This window comes from Drosophila serrata, unplaced genomic scaffold (genome assembly GCF_035046125.1).
Source record: "Drosophila serrata isolate PLE 108 unplaced genomic scaffold, ASM3504612v1 contig_249, whole genome shotgun sequence".
NCBI lineage: Eukaryota > Metazoa > Arthropoda > Insecta > Diptera > Drosophilidae > Drosophila > Drosophila serrata.
Window position 1 is genome coordinate 3298064 of NW_028257147.1, and position 12770 is coordinate 3310833.

Genomic DNA, 12770 nt, shown 5'->3' on the forward strand with positions numbered 1-12770 from the left:
AGGAGGCAGGCTCCTACTAAGCCCCCGGGCTCCTTCTAAACCCCTATCCCTCTCGGGGGGTTATGTCATTGGCATGCAGGCGATATCAAGTGAAGGCACAAACGAAAACGGGAAGGAAAACGAAGGGGAAATGCGATGGAAAAGCGGGGGAAAAACGTGCTCGAACCGCACTTGACTTTCGTTTTAATTAGGAATAGGAAAACATAAAGGAAAGCCTGAAAAACCCGACTGCACATGAGAGGCTCAGCTCAATGCAAAGGTTAAGCAATTTTCATTCGGAGTGTTCAAGGATATAAAGTAGCACGGCAAAAAATTATTAATAGTACTCTAAGGATAAGAATAGGTATATTGGGTTACATATTAAGGCACTTGAAATATAAATGCATAAGTTACAAGGCCTAAAAGATAATTAAAGAACACTTTTGTAATATTAAAGAAAAATATTTAGTAAATAAAATAACTTAAAATGTAAATGTAAATTAACAGTTCAAGAACTGAATCTGTTGCGATTAAGTACCTTTTAATTAATTAATAAAAATATTATACTGATTTTTAATTGCATTTTCACTTTAATATCGTCTTCACTTATTCTCTGTGTACCCTTTGAAAGGCTTTTTGAGGGAGGGAAACCGGAAACGGAAGCACTTGAGAATGAGCGCCATATTGCGCATACGCCGCATTAGCCAAACGTCAAATAAACAAACCAAATTTGAATTTGATGCACCAGGCACATGTGGCTCCTTCGCGGGCAAATTAACCCACAAAAATCCACAAAAGAACAAAAAACTTGGAAACAAGGAACTCACCTGAGGACGAGGACTGCGAATGGCGCATTGTGGTGGCCATGGCAATGGAATTTATTTCCGATTCCGGCGACCACATGCTGATCTCGCTTCCTTTACCGCTTGTCGTTTGATTTCTATTGTTTTTTTTATGTCACAACTTAATGGCTATATCATGTCTTTAGTTACAGTTTTCGGTTTTCCTTTGTTTTATTTTCGATTCTTTTTTTACTGCCTTTTGTATTATTTTGTAATTTTTAATTTATTAAAAAAGTTTCGCTGGGGAAAGTTTTGACATATTTCATGCATAGCTGCGGATTACTAACGACCGATGGCAGCTGCCGGAGGAACGGGGAGCGTGCCGCTTGGTAACAGAACCCTATACATATAAAAGCAGGTTCAAGCTCGCTTTTCCCATAAGTTTGGGTAAAAGTTTAACAAAAAAAAAAGAACTAAAATCACTCAACAAAACAAGAGAAAATCTACGCGAATTGTGAAGAAAGAGAACAAGTTGAAAACTGATAATGGAATAAAATGAAGTTGCCATAGCTTTTGGCTCGAGGACATTGCAAAATTTTAAGTTGCCAGAAGCAGAATCAGGCTAGGACAGTATGGTACACAAATGTAAGGTTGCAAAACTTTATCTTTTTATCAGTTAAACTAGGAATTTAAGTTTTCTAGGCGAATAACCCACTATATAATAAAGAGCTCTTAAAAAGCCACCTTTTGCCCCTAGATTTTACGACTTAGTGCTTACTAAATTGTTCCCAAATAAAATATTTCGAATATTCCACTTTAACTTATTTTAAGATTACAATTTCTTCATAACTCTTAATCTTCTTTCAAAATGGAATATACTCTTAAGAAACGCACTGTAAGGACATTTCCTCTCCTTCCTTCTTTTCTCATTTCCTCTCTGTAATTTCACAGTAATTTTGCCTTATTGTCTTGCCAAGAAAATATATAATAAAACTTGCCAAAAGCTTTGGAATCAAAATGAAAGTTTATTCCCTCTATTTTTGCACTCACTCATTCTGCTAGAGGAAATTTTCTTCAGTTCCTTCTTTTGTGTTCTCTAATCAACTGCCTTCATGACCGCCATTAGCTGGCGGGAAAAGTGCCCTGCTCTTGCCTCCTCTGGTAGTCTTAATTTTAAACACATTTTCAAGTGGAAAGTGCCAAATGACAGTGGCAACAACACCACCATCGATCTGCATCCTTTGTAGGGAGGGAGCACCATTTTGATGGCATTGTAAGCCACCTCCCAGCTCTCTCTCAACCCTTCGGCCCGCCTCAAATTGCTGTCATTAACTTAAAAGTGCAAGGAACAAAGCAGAGACAATGGCTCCTTGTTGTTGACCTGGCAAGGACAACTATTTCACATCTAGTATACACACACATCGAGTATACGCCACGTTGCGTGTGCCTGTTTTTCACATTTTCTCCCCCTCTCCTTTTGTATATAGTATAGTATAGTACACCCGATGTTTATTTACACAGCTGAGACTCAATTACAGTCAAGTGTGTGAAGGAAGAAAGGCGGCGAGAATGTGTAGAAAGGGAGTCCTGCAGGGTCCTGCTCTCTAAAGAGAAATTGCTGAGAACAGCTCAATAAAAACTACAAACGATTTGCGCGTGCCATTCCGACATGGATAATAAACAAGCATGTTGCCACGAGACGGGTTAAAAACAGGGAAACTGGATAAGTTGGGTAAATTGACAAGAAATGTGACAAATGTATTATCAAATACAAAGAAATAAAATTGAATGATTAGAGTTCTAATTTATGCGGAAACCTAAATTCTTATTAAACTTCAAGGACTATAAGAGAAAATGTTTTGAGTTTTATAGCTTTTAATTATATTTAAGCTACGATCATTTAAGTGAAACTAAGTAAGCTGAAATATAAAAAAAAGCTTGTATGCCTTTTAACAAAGTCAATAAATACAAGTTCATATGTGAAATATAATTATTAAAAAAGCTAATATTATTTGTATTAAATTTTATATCCATTAAATTAAGCATTTAAAACCGCCTGCATTCTATATTAAACTTGGCTATAGTCTTCGACATTTAAATATTTAATGAATGTTTCGTAAAACCAATTAATAGTCTTATTTAAGAAACTTTATTTAAGAGCACTGATCCTTAATAAAAAACTTGAATTAAACGAGGTAGTAGAGTTAGAATTAAAATAATGAAATGTCTTTTAAAACCATAATTAACTGTTAATTGTCCTTTAATTTCAACTAAAGATATCTGTTCGAAAGACATTTTGATAAATTAAAATCATTATTATCTTTTTATATTTTTTATAACTTTTACTATTTAAGAAGTTTATTCTTGAAACCCTTAAAAAACTCCTCATTGTTTTTATATCACAACTTTGAAGTCCTTGAAAGGACAATTTTCTGGCGCCATACTTTTTGTAGCTTTATTTTTCCACAAAAACTATCTTCAACTATCTCTCAGCCAAGTCCTGGTTATCTCTCCTTTCTTTATTTTTTTTGCTGCTGGGCCCATACAATCAAATCCTGTCAGTGGCTGCCACATCGATGTGCAAAAGTCACCCATCTTGATTCGGGGAGAACCGCAGGAGCAAAAAGATCTAAGGCTTTGGGCAGGGACAGGGCCAATATTTATTGATGACACTCTCGACATTGACAGTGGGGCAAAAACGTGAGCAAAAAATTATGCGCCAACTGCTCCACTCCCCTTTCCCTGGCTTCATTTTCTTCCCCTTCCCCTTCCTCAGAGAAGTCAATAATTTCGTAACAGCATCCTTGATGATGATGATGATGATGATGAACGTCATCATTGGCATGGAGAAAGGTGGCCATTGATGGCGCCATTTTTTTTTTGTTTGCTCAACCAATGTGCGATCTATGTGTGTGAATATCCTGGCCCCTGCCTCTCAGGTCCTGTTTCCTATATGTGTGAGTGTGTGCGAAGAGATGTCTGGTAATGCGAGCTGCTGGCAAAACTTTCTCTGTGTGTCTGGCATTTGTTTGTCTGCGCTCCTCATGTGTGTGTGTGTGTATGTGTGTGTGTGTTTACTGCCGGAATTTGTAATGAAAGTGAGCTGTTCATTTGCTTTGGGGTCAACCAAGTGGCCCACACACGTTGCCAAAGGCACTGAGAGAAAAATTTTAGGGATCAAATCAAAGTCCTTATTTAATGTGCCGATTTGAGTTTGAAGAAATTAAGAGGATAGGGAAGGTTATGAATATTTAAAAAATAAGTTATATATTTTATTATATCCTTAAAAGAATGTTATATATTTTGGAGTCAATTTTAATACTTTTGAACTCTTTCTTTTTACTCAGAAAAGATTCTTAAAGATTCTTCTAAGGTACAGTGATTAGTTATATGTAAAAAACATCTTTAAATATCTTAAAAATCAAAAACCCCTTTGTTTTAATTTCACTTTATAAAATTCAAAGATATATTCTCACAATGGAAATTCAATTATCAGATTTCCCCAGTGCATGTCCAATCTGCCCTTCATTTCCCATTTCCCCTTCCGCTTTTCCGCCTTTTGTCTTGCGTGTAAAAGTAAATGTTGGCTCATGCCATATTTTGTTGTTTTACGAGTCGACCAAATCGAGTAAAAAATAGACTTTCCCAGCAAAAGAAAAACCAACAACAAAAAAAAAAAGGACTAGTCAGGCCTACGCTAACCATAACTTGTCATAAGTCTGGGGGGCTCTCGAGTTCACAGTTCAAAGATACGAGTAGAGGAAAATATAGGCATGATACTGAAACTTTTATGACTACAAATTTCTTTAGTGGAAAGCCGGGTCGAAATGCGTACTTTATGTTAATGCCAAAGTTTGAGACGGAAAAGCGGCAAGGATATCAGGGCCTGGGAATGAGTTGCGGTCGAGGAAAAGCAGCCGCAGATGGAAAATGACTAAGCCTATAGGGGGGTAAAAATGCGATGAGATTGAGAGACTGCGGCAAAGTTTTTAGTTGCCGCGAATATGGCAAGGTATATTGGGCAAATAACAATAAAACTATAAAATTTTTTGATGACATTTGGCGGATATTTTAAAAAGACAAATACCAAGAAAATGCGGCAAAAAAAATATAATTAAAATTATTCGAAAAAGTTAAAGAAAACTATTATAATATTTGTTAACAATTTAATTTCTTTGAGAACGATACTCTTAATAACTAGTTAAAAGCCTTGATATGTCATAAAACTTTCCTTAAAGAGGATGCATTTAATAATTATTTCATAGACTTTTCCACGGTAACCCAAGCCAGGATCCTTTAGCAATTTCCCAACAAACTCGGCTCTAAACTGCTTCTCATTTCCTCTGGGCTTGCTCATTTTTTTGTGTGTTCACTGTTATGCAAGTTTGAAAATAATCTTTTGCGTTGAAATGCGCAAATGTTTTTTTGTTTTGGCTCATACGCTTTGTTTGCTCATTCAAGGACACAACAAAAGCCGCCAACAATATGATAATTTACCAAAAGAAAAGGGATGTGGAGGCTGCGGCTGAGTCTAAGGACTTGGCTGCTGCTGCATTATAATAATTGTGGCTGACAAATGCGACAAAAACAAAGACAACAACAGCAGCAACAAGGATATGGAAGAAGGATCTACAACAAAATGCTGTCGAGGGCCATGGCAATAATGATAACTAACCGCAAAAGAGCGCCGCCAGCGCCAAGGAGACTAGCAATATACATATATAAAGATACAGTAGGTATTCTGTAGAAGAAACAAATTGGTTATTTTTATACATTTAAATTGAGGAGAAATATTTGAATTTGCTGTATTTTTAATACCCTTCCAGGATATTTTAATTTTAGTCAGAGGGTTGTAACCCAGTGAAAGTCATTTACGAACCTGTAAATCATATATATTCTTGATCAGTATCAACAGGCAAATCAATCTGTCTATGTCCGGCAGAAAAAAAATTGTTTTGAAATTTTTCAATTTTTTCAATTTTTTATAAGGGGTCACATCGTCAAAATTTCAAAAATTTTACAAAAAAATGTTTTTTTTAATAAAGTATAGATATTTATTAACCTAATAAAAACTAACATCGGAAAGCTTTCCGAATTAAAATTAATGCTTTTTTGGCTGAGATATGAGATTTTTAAATTTCAATAATTCGTGTATTTTAAGCTTAGCTGTGATCGATTTCCGATTTGATCTTATAATTCAATTCACAGGCCTCACTGTGGATAATGTGTTCGAGCGGAATGGCAGAGATATGTATTGGATATTCTGTAGAAAGAACTATATGAATCCTTTTATCAATTTGAATAAGGGAAAATTTACTTTATATATTTTTAAAAACATTTTTAATTCTTTAGGTTATTTTACAGAGACCTCACTGTGGCTAGTGTGTGTGCGTGTGTCTGTGTGTGTGTGTGTGTGCGAACGGAATGGCAGCAGTCGGGAGGCGTGTGTTTCCGCTCTGACATCTTTGGCCTACATAACAAAAACAGTTGCAGCTGTCACCGCACCAACAGCCAGAGGGAGAGGGAAACAACCAGAGAAAGAGAGAGGGAGATAGTGAGATAGAGAGGAAGAGAGCTGAATGAAAACAAGAGTGTGTGAAAGAGAGAGAAAGAGACAAGGAGGAAGGGAAGGATTCACAATGAGGCCTCTTGTTATTTGCACATGTGTAGCTCTTGTTGTTCTTGCCTTGCCTTTGTGTTCTCTGCTGGTGCCTACATATATCCTTCCAAAGGATACTATCATTTTAGTAGGAATTTTAGTAGAAAGCAAGGCGGGGAATTAAAAAAAATAGTTTAAGGCTTGAAAGCAATTGAAAACGTTTTTAAAACATGATAAAATACATGGTTTTTAAATATTTTGTGGCATTTTCCAAGCAACTGATTAAATTAAAACAGTAACAGTATTGTACCTTACAATCTAAAGTTTAGATTAATAATTTTTACTACTGATTTAACTTAATTTAACTTATTTAAAACAATTATATAGACTTTTTGCCAAGTTCGTTGGAAAAATTCGATTTTAATTTATTCCGTAGCATACTTTTAAGCACTTTCCCCTATTAATTTCACATCCCTTGATTTTTGTGCACTTTTCTAATAACCTAAAGAGTGTGTGGAATCTTCTGTTTTCCACATTTTCCACATCAGTGTTTTTGTTTTGGCCTGCTTTTATTGCAGCTTCCTTTATTTTCTATTTGCATCGTGTTCTGTCTCTTGGCACTTGTGTCATTTTTAACTGCTTGTGAGTCTCCGCAGGCTCTCAGTTTGGGGGATAAAAACCTTTTAATTTGCTCAGCCGCACACTCCCCTATCACTCCACCGCCTTAACAGTCACTCCCACACACACTCCTTTATTTTTCTGAGGGGGGGAGGAGGAAAAACAAGGGCAATTTCCTTTTAATTTCCTTGCAGGCAGGAATGAAACAAAAAGAAAAGCAAACGAAGAAAAGGTTCTTTTTTTTGGGCCACAAACGAAGAAGAAATGGAAATATTTTGTTTGCTTTCTGTGCCTCCGACGGACATTGGTCAATGTTTACCAAACAATTATTTCCTCTTTTTTGTTGCACAAACTAAATGCTTCCGATCCTATATAACTGTGTTTCCTCCCCTGTTTTCCCATTCGATTTTCCTGCCTTTTCCTTCTGCATTTTCCCTTTTCAATTGGCCAGGCGATTTCGTTGGCTCGGCAAAAATGTTCAACTCGCTTTTTTGGCCCTTATGCAAAATATGTTTCCCTTACATTGTTCTCACATCTTGTTTTGGGTCTTATTGTTTTTTATTTTTTATTTTTGCTTTATCAGCTCTTACAACTTTTTAAGCTCTATTTTTAGCACCGGAAGTGGAACTGAGAGATTGGACGGCGATTGATCACCAAGGTTCCATGGTGTAATGGTTAGCACTCAGGACTCTGAATCCTGCGATCCGAGTTCAAATCTCGGTGGAACCTGATAGACATTCAACTTTTTTTTTCTTTTTATATTTTTCATAAGGAAAATCTATTTTCTTTTTTTTCTAAAATATTTTTATATAACAAAATATATGGGCTTAAAGATTTAGTGAATGATGATCTCAAATTCCTTCTATAAGATGAATGTTTCCATTATTTTATAATACATTTTAATTACTTTCTTATTGGTAAGTTGCATTCTAATTATTCTTTTAAAACTTCAACTTTTCTTGTTTTAAAAAGTTTATATTCAAAACTGGTTACATATTTTTCTTTCTGCTTATTTCTTTCTAATTATCTCTTTAATTTCTTCCCAAAAAAAAAACCCCCGTTGAATCTATAATTTTTCTCTCATTCTTAAAGCATTATGTAAGAACTGGTTGGACAACTTTGCCTGAGACTTGTCCCAAAACATTTGGCCTCTACATACAATATACAAATCATTCTCAAATAATTCCCCAAATGCCACTTTATGCATAATTGACCGCACAAGAACCTTTTTTTCCTCCGACTCTTTCGTGCTGTTAACTCATTAATTAATATGCAGGTCAAAAGTAAATGCGATTTAAAGGTTAAGCAGCAGCACGTGTGTAGATGGGGGGAGGAAAATGCGAAGGGAAAGCGACAGGAGATAGGAAAATTGGTGGAGGTGCGACAACAAGGATTCGAGTGGACATGGACATGGACACGGTCAAGTGCGAAATGGAGCTAAGAAGTGGAGTGAGGGACGAGTGTCATCAAAATTAATTGCCAATTAATTCTTTATGAGCGGCCCGATGCGTCCGGGCCAAAAAAAAGGATAAAAAAGGAAAAACCGCAACAACAACAACGACAGACAGTGACAGTAAAAAATAACACCCAAAAAAGGGGAACAACACAAACACAGGGACAGGAACACGCACAGGAAGTCAAACTTACACAGAGCCAAAGGATTAAATTTGAGACAATTCGATGAAGAGAAATCTTGACGGAGACTTGAAATTCAAGGAATATATTATAATTATTTAATAAAATTAAAAAGAAAATATATAAACCGAAATAACACACAGAATCTTGGAATTTTGAACCACATAAGTAATATATTTTATATATGGTGCATCATAATATATAAAATATATTATTTATATTAGTTTCCTGAACTTTCTTGAAGGAGAAATGAATTGAATGGAAAATATTTTAATTGAATAATAACTCCAGAGGATCTAAGAGTTTTAAACCAATATAATCAATAATATATATTACTATATTGTTTATATAAGTTTCCTGATCTTTGAACATGTTATTCTAGAAGATTTGTAATATTTTTATATGATTAAATACATAACAGATAACACTTTATATTAAATACAAAAAGTTATAACTGTTACATACTAAAAATAATATAGTGTGGAAACCGTCTAATAAATTTCAAAACAAAATCTAAGGAATAACTATAATTACGCCCTTCTTGTAGATATAATAATTATTGATCTGGCTTATAAATGAACCTGACACCTCCATGTATTAATAGCTATATATATAGTATATGTATATAGTAATTTTTGTCGCCGTGCACATTACACACATTAAGCAAAAAGAAGATGAGTCAGTCACTTTATTTGGATAGGATAATGGAGCACACGAGCCGAGTCCTGCAGGAGTTTGGGGACCTATAAAATAACTGCGCATTAAAGTGTGACAATGAAATGGAGAAGGCGCACCAGTCCCCATTCTCCCACCCCAAAAACACAACCAACAATAAAAAATTAATATGCCAAAATGTGGAAAATTGTACGGCGCGAAATTTGCTCTCCTCTCTCCCCTTTTGCCAGGATTAATTTTGTGGCCCTGTGCGTATTAGCAGAGATTAGACATGGATCATTAGCTTTGAGTGGGCGTCTCAATGGAAATGGTAGAGAGTTTTCCCCCAAAAAAAAGAAAAGATAAAAGAAAGCAAAAGAAAAACACGTGCTGACCGATTTAGGTTAGGGCTGCTGCCCCTCAGAATTATTCTCCTGCTTTGGGTATATATTGTCCTCGGTGGTGTCACGAAATGTTGTGACAACTTTTGCTTGGCGAAAGAAAACAGCAAAAATTTATATACAAAATTGGAACAAAAACTAAACGCGATACTACACACAACAAATCATAACTTTTGACGTTTTTTGGGTTCTTATTTATTAGGCTTGTCATTGCTTTTATCTGTATTGTTTTTGTTTCTTTCTCGGTTATTTGTTTTTCTTGTTATTTGGGGTTTTTTTTTTTTGTTTTGTTGTTGTACCAAAAGAAAAACGTGGGGGAAAAAACGCGGCGGTTTCCCCAAGCGTTCTGGAAATGTGAAACCAGCGCGCCTCAAAGTTAAACCAAAACTGAGCATTTAAGGACATTTACGATTGATTTTATACCGAAAAGCAAGTGGACTCCGAAAGCCGAAGCCGAGTGACACAGAAAGCGTTCGTGTATCCTGCGAAGGAAGCCCGAATTTAATCCTGACTTTCCCGAGGACCCTATTCGGAATGAAGAGCTTTCGCTGCATATCCTGAGCACGGAGGTTTTGTTCTCCGACTCTCGCAAAATCCAGCAGGTTGTTTTTTGTGTTTGGCGCGCTTTATTAAAATTACATTATGATTAGGCCACGGCACCATGTGCTTAATTAGCTTATTTCATTATTACCAAAAGGTTCGAGTTAACAACCCTCATGGCTTTCCCACGAAATAAACAATTTGAACCTAATTGCTTTTTGAGTTTAGCAGTAAGCTAAATGGGTTTAAGGCTCTGAATAGTGTTTGCTTTTGAAGTCATTAATATTAAATTAAAATATTATATTTAAGTGCTAGTTTTATTATATTTAATAATACTCTACTAATTACTATAAAGCACTTTTTTCTCTTTCAATACACCTTCAAGCAAGTACTGCTAAATATTTAAAGTATATTTACTATTTGAAGACCTCTCTTTTAATAGTCATTAATACAAAAATATTGAAATAAAATTGTAGTAAATGGTTTAATTAATAAATTAATTAGCTTTATTTTCAGCAAAATATAATTTCCTTTAAGTAGTCATCAATTATTATGAAATGATTATACATATAAGAAAATACCTTTTCAATGGCATTTTTAAATAAATAATAAAATATAATTGGTATGTATATTTGAATTATTAACTTTAAAGTCAATTTAACTTTATGTATATAAATTAACATTTACTTTATTTATTATTTATTTATTTATTATTTAAATAATCTTCAATCATTATAGAATGATTAATTTATAAAACAAATCTAGAAATATCATTTCTGGCATGAACAAAAATATATTATTTTCTTTATTAGAGTAGACATACATTTATCAATCATTAATTTATTTCTCGCCCTAGCAACATCTAAAAATCTTGCATAATTATTTTTAGGCGTTTTTCCAAAAAGAAACAATGGCCATAAAAATCTAAAAATAGAAACGAATTTCTATAAGCAACTTTCTCCTCTATGATCTTTTGCAGCCAAACTAAGCCGATTCATTACAAAACTGGCACTTTGCATCGCCCTTCCACCAAGGTTCCATGGTGTAATGGTTAGCACTCAGGACTCTGAATCCTGCGATCCGAGTTCAAATCTCGGTGGAACCTGAGCGGAATTTCTCTTTTATTAGTTTTTTATAATATTCTTCAACAAAATAAACTTAAATATTTTATATTTGTTTTTATTTCAACAATGAATATGAAATATAAAAAAAACCATTTAGAGAGCTGATTAGATTAGCCACTATTTTTAGCTCTACTTAGACAAGTCCAAGATCAGCTAGGTTCCATGGTGTAATGGTTAGCACTCAGGACTCTGAATCCTGCGATCCGAGTTCAAATCTCGGTGGAACCTGAGATGTTAATTTTTTTTTAACTTGATTTCTATATCATAACAAGTAAACAACATATTTTATTATTTTAAACAAGGAAAATTGGTAAATATCTTACAGAAAACCAGTTGACTTAGCACGTGTGTTCTTGGGGAGCTTTGGTTTTAGCGAGCTTTCAAAGCTCAAATTGTCAACAAATACACGTGAGAGAACCAACCAAGAGAGAGAGAAAGAGACCCGACCCCCGAAATATACAACAAATTATGAATATAAACAATAGCTGAGTGCAATGCTTTGAATGAACGATTAGGCAAAGGGCAGTTACCTTTTCGGCACTTAATACACTCACCTTTATCGCGAAACAACTGCTTGTAGGTGGATAGATTTTCCGAATCCAGCCATTCGTCGACACTGGGAAGGTTCGGATCCGAGCGGGGGGCGTAGGCGGGATGCGAGGACCAAATCAATAGCACTATTTTCACCAGCGACACCGTGAACATTAAGCTCAAAACCAACGCGATCAGCACTTTTAGGGAACGTTTCAACATAATCCTGTCAGCTCCCAGTTGCAAAACGAAATTAAATCCACGTCAAAATCCGAATCCAGCCGTCACCGTTAGACAGCAGCAGCAGCAGTAGCAGGCGAGGATTCTTATGTTGTGCACCAAACAAATAACAATAAATGCCAATGGCAAACGAAAACTAACCATAACCAAGCGCGCGCGTTAATTTACTTATCTTCTATTTTGATTAGTTTGCAGAAAAAAGCGCAGAGGTGCGAAAAATGCAGCGAGAGCGAAAAATAAATGCAATTTTGCTTTTTTGCATTTTTGTTATTGTTGTTGTGCGCTCAGCTGCAAGAACATCGATGTTTGCTATCGATACTATCGGTGTTTTTGAATAAGGTGGCGCAAAGGTTTTAGTTTTTAAAAATAATTGGTGTCACGCATTGTAATTTCAATTAATTTTGTTGTTTATGAATTGTACTGGATTTTCTTTTTGTTACGCTTTAATTTGTCAGAAAAGGACAGGACATACTGATATAAAACAACGTAATCAAGCTACGTAAATGAACAAAAGCGTAATCACAGAGAAAAACAGCTGTTTAGCTGAGACACCAACCGCTTATCGAATTTCTGCTCTAATGGCTGCCACGTACGTTTTAACTTTAATTAATAATAAATTACAAGTTTACCAAGCGAAATTTGAGTTACACAAACTAGATTAGATTAA

At 35.1% G+C, this 12770-nt stretch overlaps 1 protein-coding gene and 3 non-coding genes across 14 annotated transcripts in view; 3 read left to right on the forward strand and 1 right to left on the reverse strand.

The window, feature by feature from the left end:
• The window catches only part of LOC110182277 (apoptosis-resistant E3 ubiquitin protein ligase 1), a 33928-nt gene extending 21419 nt beyond the window's left edge, over positions 1 to 12509 (reverse strand). For 2 of the 11 annotated variants that reach the window (XM_086832649.1, XM_086832645.1), the window contains exons 1-2: positions 9968 to 10062; positions 807 to 1061 (exon numbers count right to left, since the gene is read on the reverse strand). In XM_086832649.1, the coding sequence (XP_086688775.1) occupies positions 807 to 882 (76 nt within the window). In that variant the 5' untranslated portion in view covers positions 883 to 1061; positions 9968 to 10062. Of the gene's footprint in view, positions 1 to 806; positions 1162 to 9662; positions 10063 to 11886 lie in introns of those variants that run through there. The other 9 variants (XM_086832650.1, XM_086832646.1, XM_086832651.1 and 6 more) reach the window with 5 other exon arrangements.
• Positions 7636 to 7707, forward strand: TRNAQ-CUG (transfer RNA glutamine (anticodon CUG)). The gene has a single exon. It is a non-coding gene; the product is annotated as a tRNA-Gln (tRNA).
• Positions 11242 to 11313, forward strand: TRNAQ-CUG (transfer RNA glutamine (anticodon CUG)). Its single transcript has one exon. It is a non-coding gene; the product is annotated as a tRNA-Gln (tRNA).
• Positions 11489 to 11560, forward strand: TRNAQ-CUG (transfer RNA glutamine (anticodon CUG)). Its single transcript has one exon. It is a non-coding gene; the product is annotated as a tRNA-Gln (tRNA).
• Positions 12510 to 12770: the final 261 nt, after the last annotated feature.